This window comes from Schistocerca serialis, chromosome 6 (genome assembly GCF_023864345.2).
Source record: "Schistocerca serialis cubense isolate TAMUIC-IGC-003099 chromosome 6, iqSchSeri2.2, whole genome shotgun sequence".
Classification (NCBI taxonomy): domain Eukaryota; kingdom Metazoa; phylum Arthropoda; class Insecta; order Orthoptera; family Acrididae; genus Schistocerca; species Schistocerca serialis.
In genome coordinates this window covers 636484155-636505632 of record NC_064643.1, presented here as the reverse complement: position 1 = coordinate 636505632, position 21478 = coordinate 636484155, and the positions used below count along the sequence as shown (strand labels likewise).

Below are 21478 nucleotides of genomic sequence, written 5' to 3'. Positions count from 1 at the left end.
CCCCATGAAGTTCCAGACCCAGCCATCAGCTGGATAGGTGACGCTCACCCTATTCTTTGATTACGAGGGCCCACTGCTTATTGATTTCAAATAAATAAGTAATGAGTGTCACTTTTCCTTCTGGTATTGTAATTATGTATATCCTCATTCCTTTTGAATTGCAGTAGGTTACTTACAACGAAGTTCATGAGGGAATAAATATACTGTGAAGCAGTGATAATATACCTAATTCCTTAAACAGATATGTATAAGATGATCACTGGCAAACACCATATATTAATCTTACAGTGCACTTTTGAACAATGAAGACTTCCTTTATTAAAGATGTGTTGTGCCAGACCATTATTCCATATGGCATTATTGAATGAAAATGTGCATAATGTGTCAACTTAATGATCTGTCCCTCCCCAAGATCTGCAATGATTTATAGTGCAAATGTGGCTGAACTAAGTTGTTTTAGGTGTTCCAAAATGTAGTTTTTCAATTTAAATTCTCATTAATATGGATATGTAAAAATTTTGGAGTTATAACCCTTGTTATTATTTCCACACTATGTCTTACACTTATCACTGATGTAGTATCTCTAGATGTGCAAAATGAGTGAGCTGTCTTTTTGAAATCATGAGTGAGACCACTTGCAGCATAGCACTCAGTAATAGTTTTAAGAGCATTATTGACCATTTCTTCTGTTGCTGTATATAATTTTGAATTGATTACATTAGTGTCCCCTGCAAAGTGAACAATTCTGCTTGTTGTGTATTAGACAGAAGTTTGTTTGCATATAAAAGGAACAATAGTAGATCTAAGATGGACTCTTGTGGAACCCTATGAGTGATTAACCCCATCCAGAAGAATCTCCCCTGCTTAGATAGGTTGAATTATTAAGTACAACTTTCTACATTCTTTTAGTTTGATATGATATCATCAGCTGGTTGGCTATACCATCAATATCATAAAAACCTCAGTTTATCTACGAGAATACTGTGATTCACATAGTTAACTGCCTCAGATAGCTTGTAAAATTTGGTGAGTGAATGTGTAAATGGCATTCATTAGATGAGCAGTTCTACTGGAAACTAAATTGTGATTGCTCAAGATATTATTGTTGCTCAGGCAGCAATATTTTTAATGATTTCAGCTTCCTAGTAGCTATTTAACTCCTTTAGCCCAGTGTCCTGTATAATTTGCCTAGTTCATTGTTGAAAAGTCTTCTTTTCTCATACCCTTTCCTTCTCTCTTTTGTTGAACAAAGAAATGCCCAGCAGTGAAAGGTAATGAGTGTCTTCAATCTGGTATGCCTCTATCAAATTTTTTCTGCCTTGAAAGAAGAGATTTGTCTCTTTTACTGTCTTTATCTGCTTGTAGTTCATTACAAAATCTAAAAATAAAATATGACTTGAAACCACATAATCCTTCAATGGTGCAAATTCTGTTATATGATTGACTGAAAAAACAATGAATATTAATTACACATTTTCTTGTAAATTTAAATTTAAGCTAATATCAATTGTTTTCTTATTATTTCAGCATGCATGGATATGGCTGCTCTGGTTGTTATCACAAACTTGGATAACTATACATATATGGACTCCAAAGGCTGAACGTTTAGCTACAACAGAGAAATTATTTGTAACCCCAATGTATAATTCTCATCTCATAGACCAATCACTTGGACTCAACAGAAGGCGAGATGATCAGGCTGATGTTAAGACTGAGGTACATTCTAAGTTTACTTTAGATTCTTGTTCAACATAATTACAAAGTTAATAATGATTCATAATCAACACAAAAGGTAATATCTATGTCATCTTCAGTCTCATTTTTTCACTCATTCATTCATTCACATATCATATTCTGTAAATGTAGTCAAAAGGAGAGCCTTCATGTAAGTGAAAACAATCAGGTGATACATTAATAAGCACAAACAGCCACTAAGGCTACTTCTGCAAAGTATACTTACAACCAATCTACTTAGATTTTTAACTACATGAATTAATTCTAGATAAATCTATTTTTTATGTCAGTAGAAAAGCAGGTACTTTGAAAAATCTCACTCTTCTTCCTTTTATAGTCTGAGCTGTTGTTCCTATCAACTACTTCTTATTAATCATTTACACAACTTCACTGATTTGATAGAATCAGCTATACATCCATTGCAAAAGTTAAAACTTGTTTAACATTAACTTAGTATTAACTGAAATTTACATCTGAGAGTCCAAATATTCTGATACATTACAGGAGTGGCTACCTTAGACTTGCCTTCCCTCTTTCTATCAATCTTTCTCTGTCACTCCTTCTCACCAAATTCATCGTAGCTGTCACAAATCACAGTACAGTCTACAAAATACACCACACAGAATACAAAATCATGTCACTGAGAGTGTCCTTGTGTAAAATGTTTGTAGATTAGGGAGTGATGTCACATATGAATAATGCTTTTGATATACCCCAAAAGAAAATGTAAAGACATTAGATCAGGGGTACAGGCTTACCAAACTATGCGACATCCTCCTCCATACAAGTGTACAGAATTTGTGTTATTTAACTAGTCATGCTGTATGAGTAAAGCAGACAGGTGCTCTATCTAGCTGCATTCCAATATAATCAGTGATATGTTCTTTAAGAATTGTAACAACAATGTACAAAAACTTGCAACACATTTCACATAGTATGATTGACACTGGACCAAGTGTCCACCAAAAACTTTGTGTGTCACTTATAACAATATCATGAAGATGAAGCCCTGCCTAGACATTGCTTTTATGATAATTTAAGAACCCATATCTTGTAAACCCTCCCCTGCATGAACCATGGACCTTGCCACTGGTGGGGAGGCTTGCACACCTCAGCGATACAGATAGACGTACCATAGGTGCAACCACAATGGAGGGGTATCTGTTGAGAGGCCAGACAAATGTGTGGTTACTGAAGAGGGGAAGCAGCATTTTCAGTAGTTGTGGGTGCAACAGTCTGGATGATTGACTGATCTGGTCTTGTAACATTAACCAAAACAACCTTGCTGTGCTGCTACTGCAAACAGCTGAAAGCAAGGGGAGCTACAGCCATAATTTTTCCCAAGGGCATGAATCTTTACTGTATGGCTAAATAATGATGGAGTCCTCTTAGGTAAAATATTCTGGAGGTAAAATAGTTCCCCATTTGGATCTCCGGGCAGGGACTACTCAGGAGAACGTTGTTCTCAGGAGAAACACACCTCGCAATCTACGAATCGGAGCATGGAATGTCAGCTCCCTTAATCAGATAGGTAGGTTAGAAAATTTAAAAAGCTAAATGAATAGATTAAAGTCAGATATGGTGGGAATTAGTGATGTTCAGTGGCAGGAGGAGCAAGAATTCTGGTCAGGCGAATACAGGGTTATAAATAAAACATCAAATAGGGATAATGCAGGAGAAGGTTTAGTAATGAATAAAAAAAATAGGAGCATGAGTAAGCTACTACAAACAGCATAGTGAACACATTATTGTAGCCAAGATAGACATGAAGCCCATGCCTACCACAGTAGTACAAGTTTATATGCCAACTAGCTTTACAGACAATGAAAAGATTGAAGAAATGTGCGATGAGATAAAAGAAATTATTCAGATAGTGAAGGGAGATGAAAATTCAATAGTCATGGTGGACTGAAATCTGATAGTAGGAAAAGGAATAGAAAGAAAAGTAGTAGGTGAATATGGAATGAGGGTAAGGGATGAAAGAGGAAGCTGCCTGGTAGACTTCTGCAAAGAGCATAGCTGAATCGTAGCTAACACTTGGTTTAAAAATCATGAATGAAGGTTGTATATTTGGAAGGGGCCTGGAGACAATAGAAGGTTTCAGATAGATTTAGGAACCAAGTTTTAAACTGTAAGACATTTCCAGGGACAGGTGTGGTCTCTGACCACAATCCGTTGGTTATGAATTGTAGATTAAAACTGAAGAAACTACAAAAGGTGAGAATTTAAGGAGATGGGATCTGGATAAACCATAAAGAACCAGCGGTTTTAGAGAGTTTCAGAAAGAGCATTAGGGAACTATTGACAAGAACAGGGGAAAGAAATACAGTGGAAGAAGAATGGGTAGCTTTGAGAGATAAAATAGTAAAGGCAGCAGAGGATCAAGTAGGTAAAAAGACAAGGGCTAGTAGAAATCCTTGGGTAACAGGAGAGATATTGAACTTAATTGATGAAAGGAGAAAATATAAAAATGCAGTAAATCAAGTAGACAAAAAGGAATACAAAGGTCTCAAAAATGATATTGACAGGAAGTGCAAAATGGCTAAGCAGGTATGGCTAGAGGACAAATGTAAGGATGTAGAAGCATATATGACTAGATGTAAGAAAGATACTGCCTACAGGAAAATTAAAGAGACCTTTGAAGAAAAGAGAACCACTTATATGAATATCAAGAGCTCAGATGGAAAACTAGTTCTAAGCAAAGAAGGGAAAGCAGAAAGATGAAAGGAGTGTATAGAATGTCTATACAATGGCGATGTAATTGAGCACGATACTATGGAAATGAAGAGGGAATAGATAAAGATGAAATGGGAGATATGATACTGTGTGAAGAATTTGACAGAGCACTGAAAGACCCAAGTTGAAACGAGGCCCCAGGAGTAGACAACATTTCATTAGAACTACTGATAGCCTTGGGTGATCCAGCCCTGACAAAACTCTACCATCTGGTGGACAAGATGTATCAGACAGGTGAAGTACTCTCAGACTTAAAGAAGAATATAATAATTCCAATCCCAAAGAAAGCAGGTGTTGACAGATGTGAAAATTACCAAACTATCAGTTCAGTAAATCACAGCTGCAAAATACTAACACGAATTGTTTACAGACGAATGGAAAAACTGGCAGAAGCCAACCTCAGTGAAGAGCAGTTTGGATTCTGTAGAAATGCTGGAACATGTGAGGCAGTACTGGCCCTATGGCTTATCTGAGAAGATAGATTAAGTAAAGGCAAAACTACGTTTCTAACATTTGTAGACTTAGAGAAGGCTTTTGACAATGTTGACTGGAATACTCTCTTTCAAATTCTGAAGGTGGCAGGGTCAAATACTGGGAGTGAAAGGCTATTTACAATTTGTACAGAAACCAGATGGCAGTTACAAGACTTGACGGGCATGAAAGGGAAGCAGTGGTTGGGAAGGGAGTGAGACAGGGTTGTAGCCTATCCCCAATGTTATTCAATCTGTATATTGAGCAAGCAGTAAAGGAAACAAAAGAAAAATTTAGAGTAGTAATTAAAATACATGGAGAAGAAATAAAAACTTTGCAGTTCGCCGATGACATTGTAATTCTGTCAGAGACAGCAAAGGACCTAGAAGAGCAGTTGAACAGAATGGACAGTGTCTTGAAAGGAGGATATGAGATAAATCAACAAAAACAAAATGAGGATAATGGAATGTAGTCAAATTAAGTCGGGTGATGCTCGGGGAATTAGATTAGGAAATGAGACACTTAAAGTAGTAGATGAGTTTAGCTATTTGGGGAGCAAAATAACTGATGATGGTGAAGTAGAGAGGATATAAAATGTAGACTGGCAATGGCAAGGAAAGTGTTTCTGAAGAAGAGAAATTTGTTAATATTGTGTATATATTTAAGTGTCAGAAAGTCATTTCTGAAAGTATTTGTATGGAGTGTAGCCATGTATGGAAGTGAAACATGGACGATAGATAGTTTGGATAAGAAGAGAATAGAAGCTTTCAAAATGTGGTGCTACAGAAGAATGCTGAAGATTAGATGGGTAGATCACGTAATTAATGAGGAGGTACTATACAGACTTGCGGAGAAGAGGAATTTGTGGCACAACTTGACCAGAAGAAGAGATCAGTTGGTAGGACATGTTCCAGGGCATCAACAGATCACCAATTTAGTACTGGAGGGCAGTGTGGAGGGTAAAAACCATAGAGGGAGACTAAGAGATGAATACACTAAGGAGATTCAGAAGGACTTAGGTTGCAGTAGTTACTTGGAGATAAAGAAGCCTGCACATGATAGAGCAGCATGGGTGGCTGCATCAAACCAGTCTCTGGACTGAAGACCACAATTACAACATCTTGTAAACAGTGCTTGAACTAAGCTAAGGAAAATGGGCCCAGTCACACAATGACTTGACACCCCTTGCCAAACTTGCCAAAAGTCCATGAACTGTTGAAAATATGTAAGGATCAAATCTACTTTGAGACATTCTCACATATGAGTGTTGATGTACATGCTAGTGGACAGCTGTTACACATTTTGAGAAACTTCCTCCTCAAAAGATGCTAAGAAAGTGGCATGGCCAGCGCACATCATGTACTGTCTACAACAAGCCTGCCTCCTTGGACCAACAAAGAATGTTTTGAGACATATGAATATGCAGACAGCATCTCTTAAGATAGGGTTCACGGTACAAGGATTGAACTTGTTTTGGATTACCGGCAGCCGTGCTACATATGAAATGTGTGTATCAGAATTTGATAACTCTGTCCTCATCAACCCAGTGCTCCATTACAGCTTATGCTTATTTCCATTGCAACCATTACAATTTACAACATTGATTTGATGCCTACATTAAACATAATTGGTGACTATTTGCACAGAATTCATGAACCATATTTTGCATTCAGTGACTAGCTTCCATGCAGTGCACAAATGACCACCACAGTACAGGGCATAAGGTGCAAGCTAAGTCTAGGAAGACCAAGATGTTCTTATTGCTGAGTCATAGTCATGAAGGGGAATGGAACTGGTAAAGAATTCTATGGGAAGTGATTATCAAGTAGCTAGTTTTCTAAAACCAACTGCAGGTCTCAGCATTCACCTGTAAATTAGGCTCTTTGGGGAAGAATTTTGGAAAAGTAGATCATGTAATAACAGTAGATATAGACAAAAGATTGCACCATAGCCTTAATCATAAAAGTGATGGTGATATCAGGCACACTGTTGAGAATTCTGCTCACACTGATGCACAGATTGTGTCACTCTTTGAGCTGTACAATAAGCCCTGGCTGAAGCATTCGGTGGAAAGTGTTAAGGGAGACTTTGGAAAAGCACTCCATGAAGAGACATGTTTGTACAGAGGAGCGACTGATGCATCACCCCTCACTTGATCACACCATTCACACAAGTTCTGCATACATGGTTTGCATCTGAATTGTTGCATCCTGCTACTAGTGTGTTTGAGTGTGCTGAGTGTAGTGTTGCTGCGTGTGTGTACTTAAATCAATCGCCAATTGTATCAGCATGCGCTGGTCACCCGAAGTCACCTGCAGGAAATGTACACACAGCACAGTATCTGCCATGCTGTCTACCAGCAACTCATACCTATATACATGTGGAGCAGTACTGACTCATTCTCAAGATGTTCTTAAAAGTTTGTACCACTCAGTTTAGTTGTTCTGTGTAGTGCTTATGTTGCACCTTCCGTATGATTCTTTTGCCTTGCTACATGTTGTGTCATGAGATACTTATTGCCATTATTGTTCAGAGGTTTACAAAGGAAGTGATATTTGTGTTACTTGGTTCGGTTTCATGCACTACTTGGTTACTAAATGAATGCTTATGGTTATAAGCTAATTTCAAGGCTAATTGCCAGAGGTATTCAGTCTGGCCAGCCGAAACGGTATCCACCATACCCCATTGATTTCCACTGTGTTCCCTAGGACTTCTTCAGAATAAGTTCATCCAAAAAATAGAGCAGAAGACTAAATATAGATTGTGAAATTTATAAAGCGGAGAGTGTAGATGTAAGTTTTAACTCTTTCCTACAGCATTTTGAGTCTCGTATTCTCCTAAAACTAATAAGGGCAAAATCAAATGGAAGCAATGCTATGGGGTGGATAGCTCCTGGAGTTTAAAGATCTTTTGCTAAGTAGAAAAACCTCTACACAATTCAGCAGATAAATTGTTGTCAATAATTGAAACACCATTATTGGCAGTATCGTAAAATCCAAACATTTCAACAGAAGACAAACCTCTACACAATTCAGCAGATAAATTGTTGTCAATAATTGAAACACCATTATTGGCAGTATCGTAAAATCCAAACATTTCAACAGAAATTGTGGTTCTTTCAAATCAATGGCTACCAAATTCAATTATTACTTTTTCTCAGTGTCTAACCTACTCTTCTGTAATGGGATGAAAATAATAAGATTTAAAAATGTTCAGCAAACCACACTGGAAACAATGGTGTGGCCTGTGTGAATAATTCTCAATACTCAAGAACACAAAAGAGTACTGAATATGCATTGTGTGATTTAATTCTCAAAACACGTAAAAATTGTTTGTCACTTATTTTACTTGATGTTTCTCATTGGTACAGTATGTCTTTAAGTTAAATCCAGGATAGAGTTTGTGGATATGAATTATGGTAATGTTAAAAATTAATCACTGTGAAACTTTTTCTCAGAGTTATTTTCATTTTTTAATGATTTCTGTTAAAGAACAGTTCACAACATACAAAAATTTGAATTAGAAAACTTTTTGTCAAACATGTCCATTTTAACACCACAATGCCCACAACACACAGTTTACAACTGTCATCTACAGGAAATGCACCAAAAAGGCAAAGAGATGTGATTTATTTAGCTATACAGATGTGTTGTTTGATAACAAAATTATTACATACAAAAAACAAAACAGGCAATTTTGTGTGTTTGTAATTTTGATTTGGTTATTAGAACTGACATTATTAATGCATTAAGTGATCATAAAAATTGTAGAAATAATAATATTAATTGTAATAATGATAATAATAATAATAATAATGCTAATAATAATAATAATAATAATGAAAATTGACCTACAAATTTGCTATGAGGAAACTCAATACATGGAAATCAAGCCTGCAGATAATCTCCCCAGTACAGCTCAGTACAGGAAAGTAGCACAATTTGTGCACTACAAATATCTGGGAGAGATCATCCAACCATCAGCACTGAACACAATAGTCAATTAGGAATGAGTCTCAAAATTACAAAATTGAACAATAGATAATACAGGTTAGAATATCAACAATTTAAGGAAAAGACTAGATTGCTACTCACCATAAAGTTGACACGAGCTGCAGAAGACAGGCACAATGAAAAGACTGTTACATACTTAGCTTTAGGCCACACCCTTCTTCAGGCATACATAACCACCATCTCTGGCAGCTTGGACCCAAATGCAACTGTCACATGAAATGAATACATAATTTGGCACTCTATGCAGACCACATGAATATTTGTTTTTGAGCAACCTTATTATTTGCTTCATATCTGTCTCAGTAACTGCTTGAAGGAACATGGACTTAAGACTAGCATTTAAATAATTCGGTAGCCATGTAGGTCTGAATAAAAATCAATATCAAGTTCGGCAGACAGAAGATTGGGGGTGTGTGGGGAATTGGCACCGGACATCTGTTTTCAGACTAATTCTGGGGAATAGTTCCTCTGTGAGACATTCAGCATATTGGGCAAGGGAGTTCTTTTCACTGCTGATTGCCATCTCCAGCTTGCCAGGCTGTTTCAAAGGGATTTTGGTGTGGAAGGGATGACAGCTGTCGAAATGAGGGTACTGTTGGAGGTTGGTGGGTTTAATGTGAACAAACCCAGGGACAGTGTATTTGCAGTGAGAAGAACTCCTATGTCTATTATGCCGAAGGTCTCTTCAAGGCCTTCACAGACAGGTGCTATCCTCTAGACTTAGACCGCAAATAGATCTCCCACGCGATTTTCCCGTACACTCCTCCCACCACCCCCAAGAACCAACTGTAAAGGAGTGCCACCTTAATCTTCCAATACCACTCTGGACAGGAACAACTGAACTACAACCTTTGTCAGAGCTTAGATTATCCATCATCATACCCTGAAGTGAGGGACATCCTACCAAAGATCCTCCCCACTCCTAAAATGATGCTTTATTACCAACTTAATGTCCATGACAACCTAGTTCATCCATATGCCACTGTCAATCCTAAAAGTTAGCCAAGGGATCATATCCCCGTGGAAGACCCAGGTGCAAGACTTGCTCAATCCACTGCCCAGCACTTCCTATTCCATTTCTGTCACAGGCTTATCCACCCCATTAGATACCGAGCCACCTGCAAAAGCAGCAATGTCATATACCAGCTCTGCTGCGATCATTGTACAGCTTTCTATATTGGAACCAGCTGTTCACTAGAATGGATGGCCACTGTCAACCTTTGGCCAAAATCACCCTGTGTCACAACATGCAACTGAATATAATATGCTTGATTTCAGTGACTGCTTCACAACACAGGCCATCTGGATCTCCCCTCCACCACCAGATTTTCTGAACTGTGCAGATGGGATTTACAACACATTCTCCGTTCCCGAAATTATCCTGGCCTCAAACTATGGTAACTTACTATCCCCACACATTCCATCCAACAGTTTCTCTCCCCTCTGTTCTATCACCTCCTCCAAATGCATGTCTCCTCACCCTCACTGTGTGCGACCCTCTGCCAACACATATGCCTATCTTTCCTCTTCCCTGCTCCTCTCCTTTTCTGCTCCTTGACTCCCCCTCCCCTTCCCCCTCCTCAACTTCTGCCCCATAACCTCCTAAAGATGCACCTGATGGCAGTCTTGTCATGCCTCCATCTAGCCCCTGCACACTCCACCAGACAGCACTCTTCTATCCTCTCACCCATACCCTATTATCCCTTCCCCTATCATGGCCCCTCCAGATTGCTGCTTTCATTCCGCGTGACTGTTGCACGCTGGTCCTGGCTGCCGGAGATGGTGGTCGTGTGTGCATGAGGCATGCTACCTTGTGTGAATGAATGTGTGTGTTTGTTTCCCTTGCTGAAGAAGGCTTTGACCAAAAGCTAAGTTTGTAACAGTCTTTTCATTGTGCCTGTTTGCAGCTCAACATATCATATTTAGAGTGAGTAGCAATCTGTTCTTTTCCTTGTATTCCAAATTACAAAAAGCATATACACTCACTTGGAATCACCATAATAAAATATCTATTTCTGATAATGCAAAACTAAGGCATTACAGCACAGTATTTTTACCACAAGCACTCTGTGCCGCAGAAACTACAATGATTCATGGTCATATGAAAGTAAGAGATATTGCAAAGCAGGAAAGGATAATTCTAAGGAAAATATTCAGACCAGTTTTTTGTGATGGAATTTGGATGACGAGGTCATGAAGAAGGTCATAGAAACAGATAGAAACAATAATTGACATCTTTAGAAAGAAAAAGATGAAATTTTATGGACATATCAGCAGGATGAACAAGAACAGACTCACAAGGTAAATCTTTTGAGAAAGCAAATCCTATCTAATACAAGACAAAATGGATGACTGAAACAGAAGCAGACAATAAAGAACTTGGAATTGCACAAGGTAACATAAACAATTGAGGACAGTTCAGAAACATCATAAAAAATGTACACTTAAACAAAGACACAGAAAAAAAGAACAATTAATAAATGGTCAGTAGAGCGCAAGGGATAGCACAGCGAGTATATGAAGAGAACTTGGGAAGAATGAAGCAAGAAGATAAAATCAATACTACTCAAGTTCAACCACTTCCTTAAATGGAATAGTCAATAATAATAATAATAGTAATAATAAAATTACTTTTACTATTGTTTTTGGACTGTGGTTAATTATGGACAACAAATTTTATAAGTGAGTTATTTTTATCTGTTTATAAAGAGAAAGTCAGTGATTTTTGATGGAAGTTCCATTTCTCTCTCATAGAGTGAACATACTTCCAGTAGACTTGAATACAATATCTGCATCAGCAAATATAAATAGTTCAAATTCCTAAATATACAATGGAAAATTGTTGACATATAGCTAGGATAAAATTGACTTAAGGAAATCTATTCAAAAAGGTTTACTGAAAGTAAAAAAGTGATTTAATATTGCTACATATTGTAGAGACTGAATTTCACGTGGCAAAAAATACCTGGTTTGGAAGTGTCAGCAATGGTATGCAGGACGATACATAAGAGAACTGTAGGAGGCCAATCATTTGGTAATAGTGGGACGAAAATTATTTGTCTTTACAATATATAACACTGAGGAACATAATTCAAATAATGCCTGTGGAAATATAATTGTTTTCATTTTCAACAAGCAAGCACATCAGTTTCAAGCTACAATGTTACTTTTTTTTTTTTTTTTTTTTTTTTTTTTTTTTTTTTTTTTTTTTTTTTTTTTTTTTTTTTTTTTTACAGGAACTTGCTGACATTGGAAATGATGATTATTATGAGAGCATTTCAGTGCATTCTACATCAAGTAGTAACTCACCCAAGAGCAATGTTAAATCATCTGACAGCATTACAAGGATCTATGCATGTGCAACCATGTGGCATGAAACAAAAGAAGAAATGATGGAAATGTTAAAATCAATTCTGCGAATTGATGAAGATCAGTCTGCTAGAAGAGTTGCTCAAAAATATCTCCGAGTTGTTGATCCAGACTACTACGAATTTGAGAGTAAGTTTACCTGATTTATTTCATTAGCTTTCAACATCCTTCAGCAAATATTAGTTTTGAAATACTTGTACATCTAACAAAAAAAAAATCATGATGCATTATAAGTGGCTAAAGGACAGTCTTATGTATATTCCCAGAGTAAAAGAGCTAAATGAAAGGCAGTAGACTCAAACCAAATCAAAAAAATTCTAGAGTGATAAGACTTTCATGTATAGCTTGAGAGAAGACTAAGACAGAAAAAGAAAAGAAGGGGTAATCATGCTGAGAATGGCTAACTTCCACTTCCGTCTTTATTTCTTACATTTTAAATGGTTATAAAACAGAAAACTTCTACATTGTTCAGCCTCTATATTGTTTCATTCTTCATGGCGGACAAATAATTTATTCATCAGGATATTATCATTATTCCTCGACCAAAATTCAATGAATAACCATATGTAGAGGTCTTTTTTTTATAAATAAATAAATATTAAAAAAGCAGCAAATAATTAAGACACTCACATTATAGCTGATATTCTATTTATGCTATTTCTTCCACATGTTAATAAATATTGCATTTCCTTCCAGCTCACATTTTCTTTGATGATGCATTTGAAATCAGTGATGAAAGTGATGATGATAATGTTGTGAATCGATTTGTCAAGCTGTTGGTGGATACAATTGATGAAGCTGCATCTCTTGTACATGAAACAAGAATAAGAGTACGACCACCAAAAAAATACCCAACACCTTATGGAGGACGCCTTGTTTGGACACTACCTGGGAAAACAAAGATGATTGCACATTTAAAGGACAAGAGTAAGATCAGACACAGGAAGCGATGGAGCCAGGTTAGCCTTGTGTAGTAATATGAATTGGTATATGCAATCATATTTTGTATTTTGTGTACTGTAAGTTCAGGTGAATACCAGTTTGAAATAGTGTTTCATTTACCATAGACTCTAAGTAAGCAAAATGTTTCAACTGTGCCTACAGAAATAAAAAAAAATGTTAATGAGATAAAATAATAAATGAGAAACTGAATGGTTTTGTTGTGTCACAAGTTTGTTTTTAAGTGTTTTCCCTCAGAGTAACAGCAGAAGGAGATACAACATTGAAACTTCAAATGATTTTTCATCAAAAGTAGTGATGAAGTTGAAGTTCTTCTACAGACACAATAATACTTTCTCGCTCCCAACACTCAGCAGCACACAAACAGCTTTCCACTCAATGGTACATCATCTCGTATCTACTCCCATGTCCAAAGAAGATATCAAAGCAGTGTTAAACAAAATAAAATTTCTAGTATAAATCAGTGGCTAGGATCCTGTCCTGACTGACAACATCTTGCATAGGAAACAATGACTAAAAATTATAATCCTTTTCTGTGCTAACTCTGCTGCTTCTTCCAATGTCAGCAGGTGTACAATCCCATACCTAGGACTGGTAATGCAGCCTGTAGCAAAAACATGAAATCTTGCAACTGTAAGATTTCCTATTATGTGAGGAACACCACAGCCCAATGCATTTTCAATGGCAGAGATAAGACTCAATTACTAGCCAACTGTGTGGTATACAATATTACTTGTTCTGATTATGATAAGTTTTATAATGGTCTATTGGGCAGAGACGTAGCAACTAGGTTCGCTGAACATGAACACAGCTGGATGTTGCAGAATTATGACCACATTTGTTGAGCCTGTAATGAATGAAGGCCACAATTACCAGCCACAGTCCCATGCTGTCCAATTAGCAAACAAAGGCCAAAAACTCAACCTTTTGGAAGCCCTGGAAATCAACAAAGATCTGGTCCACAGTCCTGATTTAATATTGAATGACTAAACACAGCTAAATACTTCCCCTCTTCTAAATACCACTTAATCCTCACAGATTTCCAAGGCTTCCCACACTGTCTGTTCCATTCTATTCTTCCAGTTTCTTGTATTTCTTCATTTTATTATGACTGCCTATGTACTTCATATATTCTCCTGTTATAGTTGTCACTTCTATCTCTCACTTTGTTTCTGTATCATCCTGCATATGTAATACCACTTCACATTATTCTTTAGTACTCTTGACTAATTTTATTTCAGAAAAAACATATTTGTACCATCAGCTGCACAATTTTATGTTTATTTTCTACCAGCTACGATTGTTGCAATCATCTTCAAGAAGAAATTGTGAATCAGTTCTCCTTGAAGATATGGTAACAATTGAAATCAACAGAGTATAAACATAAAACTGTACAGCTGATCGCAGAAATATGCTTTTTCAAATTATTTAACAGTTGTAGACAATCATCCATGAAAAGCTGTATGCTAATTTTATTTTATAGGGATTGTTAATTTAATTTAAATTATTATATATGCAGTTTTTCAAGTTTAACATTAATTATTTTTCCTGGTTTGCTCCCTTGATATTTATTTACAGTTAACTTTTAAGTTTTTAATTGCATTACCACTGCACTTTGAAAAATGACATTCACTCTGTGTTTATGGCTCACTCTAGATGAGAACATCTCTTCCAATGTTTTTTTACAAATATTGTAACTTCTTTTATGATGATAGCCAGTTCAAGTCTGATGATGGCCTTGTAAGCTGAGAACTAGTAAACTGAATAAGTTAATCCCAAAGAACATACACATTATTGTCTTTTTCATTTATAATTATGTTGTCTTTCCTAGAAGTGATGGAAGAATTAACACAAGTTAGAAAGCTGTGTTTGCAATAACTTGGCATTGATTGGAAGTTTTCCAAACCATGACCTTTCATGTAGAATGGAATCATTATTTTTTGGATGTTACTGGAAATAACAGTTTTCATAAACATACCGTATTTACTCGAATCTAAGCCGCACTTTTTTTCCAGTTTTTGTAATCCAAAAAACCGCCTGCGGCTTAGAATTGAGTGCAAAGTAAGCGGAAGTTCTGAAAAGTGTTGGTAGGTGTCGCCACAACTAACTTCTGCCGTTGAATATATGTAGCGCCACACAGGCATGCTTTGCAGGCACAAAGATAAATACTGGCGCCAAAACCTCTGCGTCATTACATTATCCAATGAAGTAAATACAAATTCCGTATCGTTCATCTTCGAATGTAGCAGCATTTCAATGTACTATGAAAATCCGACTGGCAAGACTGTTTGGGACGTTTGTCAATACGGCCAACTCTACATTCTGAATTTGTTCCTACCTGTGAGAAGAGATGGTTGCTGATAGGAACTTTTATGAATTGAGAATCACATGCAGTGTTCTCCTCACCATAAGATTAATACGAATATAAACATTTTACCATGTATTGTTTCGTGTTTGCTGCTATCTCATTTAAATCCTGTCTGCCTAATAAACTACGAAACTAGAGTGAGACAACAGCAAACGTGGAAGAATATACATATCATGTCATGTTTATATTCATATTATTATGCCTAATAGTGATACAGTCAGAAATGAAGCACAACAATTGACTAGACTTTTAAATCTAAGATGACTCTAATTTCTGTGCAGAATGTAATGTACTAAAGAGGCGTCTGCAAAGATTTTCAAACGGAGAAAAATTTTCACTAAACTCTCGTTTAGAACATCTTCTATCATACGCAGTCTATCATTTGGTTCTTGTTGATCATTATCAAAGAAAGCAGCAGTGTGAGTAACTACAAATAGCAGTCTCTTGCCATTGTTTCGCCAATGAGACAATTCCTCTCTCTTTTATTTATTGTAAGCGACAGTAGCGCGCACAAAAGCAAGCCATGCCGCAAGCGGCGACAGGCCGTAAACACTCATTATCAGAATGCGACAAACAGTGTAGGACACAGTACAGTAATGCGTTTTCAGCTTAGAGTGACGTAAACACCTATAACAAAGAGAACGGCACTTATCAGATCAAAGAAAAATAAGCAATCGATTCAAACCAGACGAAGCATGTGAAAAAGGAAGGGTACCCGTATAAATATGGACAGAGCGCCTGACGCATAGCAATGGCTACCTGGTAAAGCTTAGCTGCCAAGCTCACGACTCGAACAAAACTACTGTAGCTGTATCGTCATTCATTCGGCCTAAATTGTGTCTCATATTACAATGGACCAACTGTGTTTCGATATGGAGATGCGGCCTAAAACTTTTCTCTCCCCCTGAATTTCGAATCTCAAATTTCAGGTGCAGCTTAAGATTCGGGAAAAATTTTTTTCCTTGATTTTGAGTCTCATTTTTCAGGTGCGGCTTAGTTTCAAGTGCGGCTTAGATTCGAGTAAATACAGTAGTGTAAGGGATGTGGTAAATAAATATGATGCTGAGTTACAATACAAAGCCCAAAATCAGATTAACTAGAAGGTGCAGGCATCATTAGGAGGCAGTTATTAACTATGACATGCTGAAGGATGTTTTCTGTGCCAGATGTTGTAAATCAATACGTCAAGCTCTTGGTGGATACTTTGAATGGTTTCTACTCCACATTGCTACAGATGTAAAAACCAGGCAATAGAACTCATATTAGATTCTCCCTCTCTCTTTATTCCCTTTGAGTATACTGACCTGAATCACATCTCCGTGTGGTCAAATTACCTTGTGAAATTACATGTCTGAAGGCTCTACTGAACTGGATATAATTAAAACCTTTCTGGAAACTCAAAAAAGGTTCCATATCATCATAATAAGTGAGAATATCACAACTTATGCAATTTGACTTGTTCACTGATTCTTAGTACACATATGACCCCCTATTAGTATGTTTCTGTAATTTTCTTGCTCCTACTCATTTTACTGCAATCACCATCCAGAAAATGTTAGTAGATATGACAGTTTATTTGGAGTGCACATCCAGATACCTCTCCTAACTCTATGAAGTATTATTATGTTGTCCTGAATCAAATGAACAAATAACATCAGTTGTTCTTGTGACAACTGGCACAGCCAAGGCCTCCACTAACAGTCAATATGTGTCTTAGTCCTACATGCAAAAAATCAATTCTTCTCACAGAAAACAGTTCGGTCTTGTGTTTCCTGGATACACAATTATCAAGAGTATTAAGTGCTCCTACTCCTTCTGACATGGTATTGTGAAACCAATTATACATTTTGGGGAAGTCACACAGTTGGCAATAAATCTACAGAATGACATTCTGTCTACAAGTAAATTTTTTAAGAATTGCATTAAAAATGATAGTTGGCTTCCTAATATACATATTGTAACAAAACTGTCTTTTCATAGGTCATGTACATGTACTATTTGCTTGGACACCGACTCATGGAGCTACCTATTCCTGTGGACCGAAAAGCAGTGATAGCACAGAATACATATTTATTAACACTTGATGGAGATATTGATTTTCAACCTCATGCTGTACATTTGTTGGTTCACTTGATGAAGAAGAACAGAAATCTGGGAGCAGCATGTGGCCGCATCCACCCTGTTGGTTCTGGTATGAGTCACTTTTCACTATAACTGCTTATACAAAGAACTTTACTATTAGAAGCCACATGTTTTTAAAAACAGTAATTTTGTCACATAAATGAACTGTTAATATTTTAAATCTTACAAGCCTCACCAAAAATCATTGTATGGTTACGCAGGATTTCACAGTAGACTTACCAAACAAAATTTAACCTTCTGAAAATTACTTTTTCATACTGAGTCTTGCCTCTATGATTTTGTTATTTAAACCTTTAAAAAATTTAAATAAGTAATTATTATAGAAATACCTAACGAGAGTAGTAGGACCACATTTCTTAACACCTGAAGGACTGGGGTTATGGCGTATTTAGGGCAAACTTCTGAGTTTGACAGGTGTAGTTTAATTTGCTGTTTTAAAAATGGTAAACTAATTTGGATTTATACCAGTTTATTTTGTACTACTTATACAGTTTACCAGGATATAGTTCTACTTTTTTCTAAAGAATTATATGATGCAGTGGTCATTTTCTACCTAATAATTAATCCAAATATATATATGATAACAAAATGTGAAATGGATAATTTTGCTTAGTAAAACTTACTTTAACATAAAATTTTGGATAGCACAATATATAGTAGATAAAACATTTGTAAACCTGATGTCATTCATTCAAAGCCACCTGCTGCATGATGACACCAAACACATGTGCATTCAGTGTTGCCTAATCGTGGTCCACAAGCATACTTGCTGCACTTTGTACATAAATGCTTGCTCCTATTCTTTCCTCTACATTCTCCAATTGTCAAGTCCTAAAAATGTTGCTATGTTGTGGAACAGTATCATGAAGTGTGTTTTGTACCCTTGAGACTTTATATGCTGAAGCAACTCTTCTGCCAACATGTACATAAACTGATATTGTTTACTTTCTCACCTGTCACTTCCCCATAGAGCAGCCATGCATTAATAGCTGGCAAATTCAATATACTAGGGGGAAAAAAACATGCGTAGGACCTCTGTGACATCCATACTCCACAGTCTACAGTTGAGCCATTTGGTCAATGTCAGTGCCGTACTTGGTGTTATTGTAGTATGCCAGTGATTCTGGTAGCTTTCTAAGATGTCACTCATTGACAGTAACTGTGTCATCCAATGAACTCAAAAGAAGCACATTTTTGTTATTTTTCCCCTGATAGTACGTTCAAGTTATGTCACCTGACATTAAGTATAGCTGTATGTAAAGGTGCTGCAGCAGATTTTGCTGACTGAGACAATGTTTGTACTCTTACATTTCGAACTTTCTGTAAGGCATTTGGTTGTGATAAAACTATCACATGTAATATTTCTTCTTGTGGAAGCAAAGGGCTGTATAAGATGAATTACAATATTCTCTGCAAGAAGAACACCTGTGGAGTGCTGCTAATCTTTGCTTAGGTAAGGAAAGCAATTTACCACGCACCTATAATTTTTATCAACTGTAAACCAAAACTTTATTCCAATTTTGTCTGGTATATTACTCTTATATTGAATGAAAGGGCTTCTCACATAATTTTCATCTTGAATGTAACACTGCAAGGAACTGGAAATGGAAGGATTCCAGACAGGGGTAGCAGGTGGAAAGCAATCTGTCCTTATTCTTTGGGAATGTATGTCCTTTTCATCAATGCACATAAACCACAAAATTTCAATGAATTTATTTCTGTTCATTGTGTTCAGGAAGAAAGCTGGAGTATTTGACCATAACAACTTCAACAGCAAATTCTTTGCTCCATATATGTGTTGCAAATACATAAGTGATGTATTTGCTTTTATTGCATTGATCCAATGGTCCAGTCATCATCCTGCATTCCTTGATGTATTCTATTTTCTGTACACTTCTTTATGTTTTGAAGCATGTTGTTCTCAATTAGTAACCTTCAGGCACTAGAATGTATACCTGCTCCAACAGATCTCTTTGCATAAGCTATAGGTCCCGCTGCTACCTTCAAGATGGCTGTTTTCCGGCAATGTCTTGTATAGGTATAATAGTTCATGTTGTTCCATCATTGGCTGTTTCACTACTCCAATGGAAGGATTTTCTTTCATCTGTATCTTTTCTTTCCCTCTGCCAAAAATGCTTCTAATGCTGTTTGCTGTGGGAATGGGTACATTGTTGTTTGATGTATCTGAAAATATGTAGTACAATAATTCAATTACAACATAAACGATGAACTTTGAATTATTATAGAGTGAAAGGAAGTTAGAAAATTCATATAACACTTTCTGAAATATGAGCTGAAATACAATAGTAATAATAATAATAAAAATAATGTAAAGTTTATACCAGCATATCTGCAATAGGAAAAGCAACATTTGTTTGCTTCTCTTTGTTTTGTTCCTGCCCGGTAGGCACAACATTGCTGTCAGAAGAGTCACAGATTTCATCAATGGCAGGGATATATTCCTCATCATCATTAGTGATTGCAGTGCCAGCCTCCAGTAATTCACTGACTTCACAAACATTATGAGGATCTTCAGTTTCATCTGACACTGAAATCAAATATTTTAAAGTTTCTTAATCATAAAAACCATGTATGGGATATGCCATTATGAAGCAACTGAAATGTGGTCAATACAAACTGCACCTCTCAAGCAATCAAACTTCCTTCCTCACTGACAAAAGGACTACCAATTTTCATAAATCAATCAGGAAGCCAAGCAACAATAGATGTGGATAGTCAGAAAGCTATTGTTCTCATGTCCTTACCTGCCAAAATGACGGGTAGAGGACCTTATAGTAGTTCACTGTACCACTTTTCATAAAGGTCATAAATGCTGAATTCATTGCAGATGTGTACCTCACAAATATTTGTTAGAAGTCATGGGAAGTGGGAACTGTGGAGCAAACCATTTACAAGAAATAAGTCTACTAAAGCAGAGCAACCATCAAATGATGGGTGCAGTCCTTCTAATGTTTCTTAATTCTGTGTTAGAAGTCCATGATGGTAAAGTTATTACAGGTCAATAAAGATTATTATCATTATTATTAACTTTTACAAGATCTAAAACAATTACAGGACCCATGGTGTGGTATCAGATGTTTGAATATGCCATTGGACATTGGCTGCAGAAGGCAACAGAACATATGATAGGCTGCGTCCTGTGTAGCCCTGGATGTTTCTCTCTCTTCAGAGGGAAGGCACTTATGGATGACTGCGTAATGAACAAATATACAACAAGATCAGAGGAAGCTCGACACTATGTGCAATATGATCAAGGTCAGGAGAATCTAAATTTTATAAACAAGGAAAAACTACCTGTTTTTCTATCTGGCGTAATACAATCATTTTATATTTACAGGTGAAGATAGATGGCTCTGTACACTACTTTTACAAAGAGGATACCGAGTAGAATATTCAGCAGCCAGTGATGCTTACACACACTGTCCTGAGGGTTTCAATGAATTTTATAACCAACGGCGTCGATGGGTACCTTCAACTATGGCCAACATTATGGACCTTCTAATGGACTCCAAAAGAACAATTAAAATAAATGATAATATCTCATTACCATACATAGGATACCAGGTAAGAATTATTTTTATTCTAATGATTCATTATCATTATTATTATTATTATTGTTATTGTTGTTGTTGTTTTTCATATTCTGAATGCCAAATAACTATTA

The 21478-nt window shown here is 36.5% G+C and overlaps 1 protein-coding gene across 2 annotated transcripts in view; it reads left to right on the top strand.

The window, feature by feature from the left end:
• The window catches only part of LOC126483845 (chitin synthase chs-2), a 347785-nt gene that overhangs the window by 264027 nt on the left and 62280 nt on the right, over window positions 1-21478 (top strand). For both annotated transcript variants that reach the window (XM_050107058.1, XM_050107057.1), the window contains exons 9-14: window positions 1528-1716; window positions 12191-12452; window positions 13020-13282; window positions 17632-17842; window positions 20869-21069; window positions 21152-21378. In XM_050107058.1, the coding sequence (XP_049963015.1) occupies window positions 1528-1716; window positions 12191-12452; window positions 13020-13282; window positions 17632-17842; window positions 20869-21069; window positions 21152-21378 (1353 nt within the window). The remainder of the gene's footprint in view (window positions 1-1527; window positions 1717-12190; window positions 12453-13019; window positions 13283-17631; window positions 17843-20868; window positions 21070-21151; window positions 21379-21478) is intronic.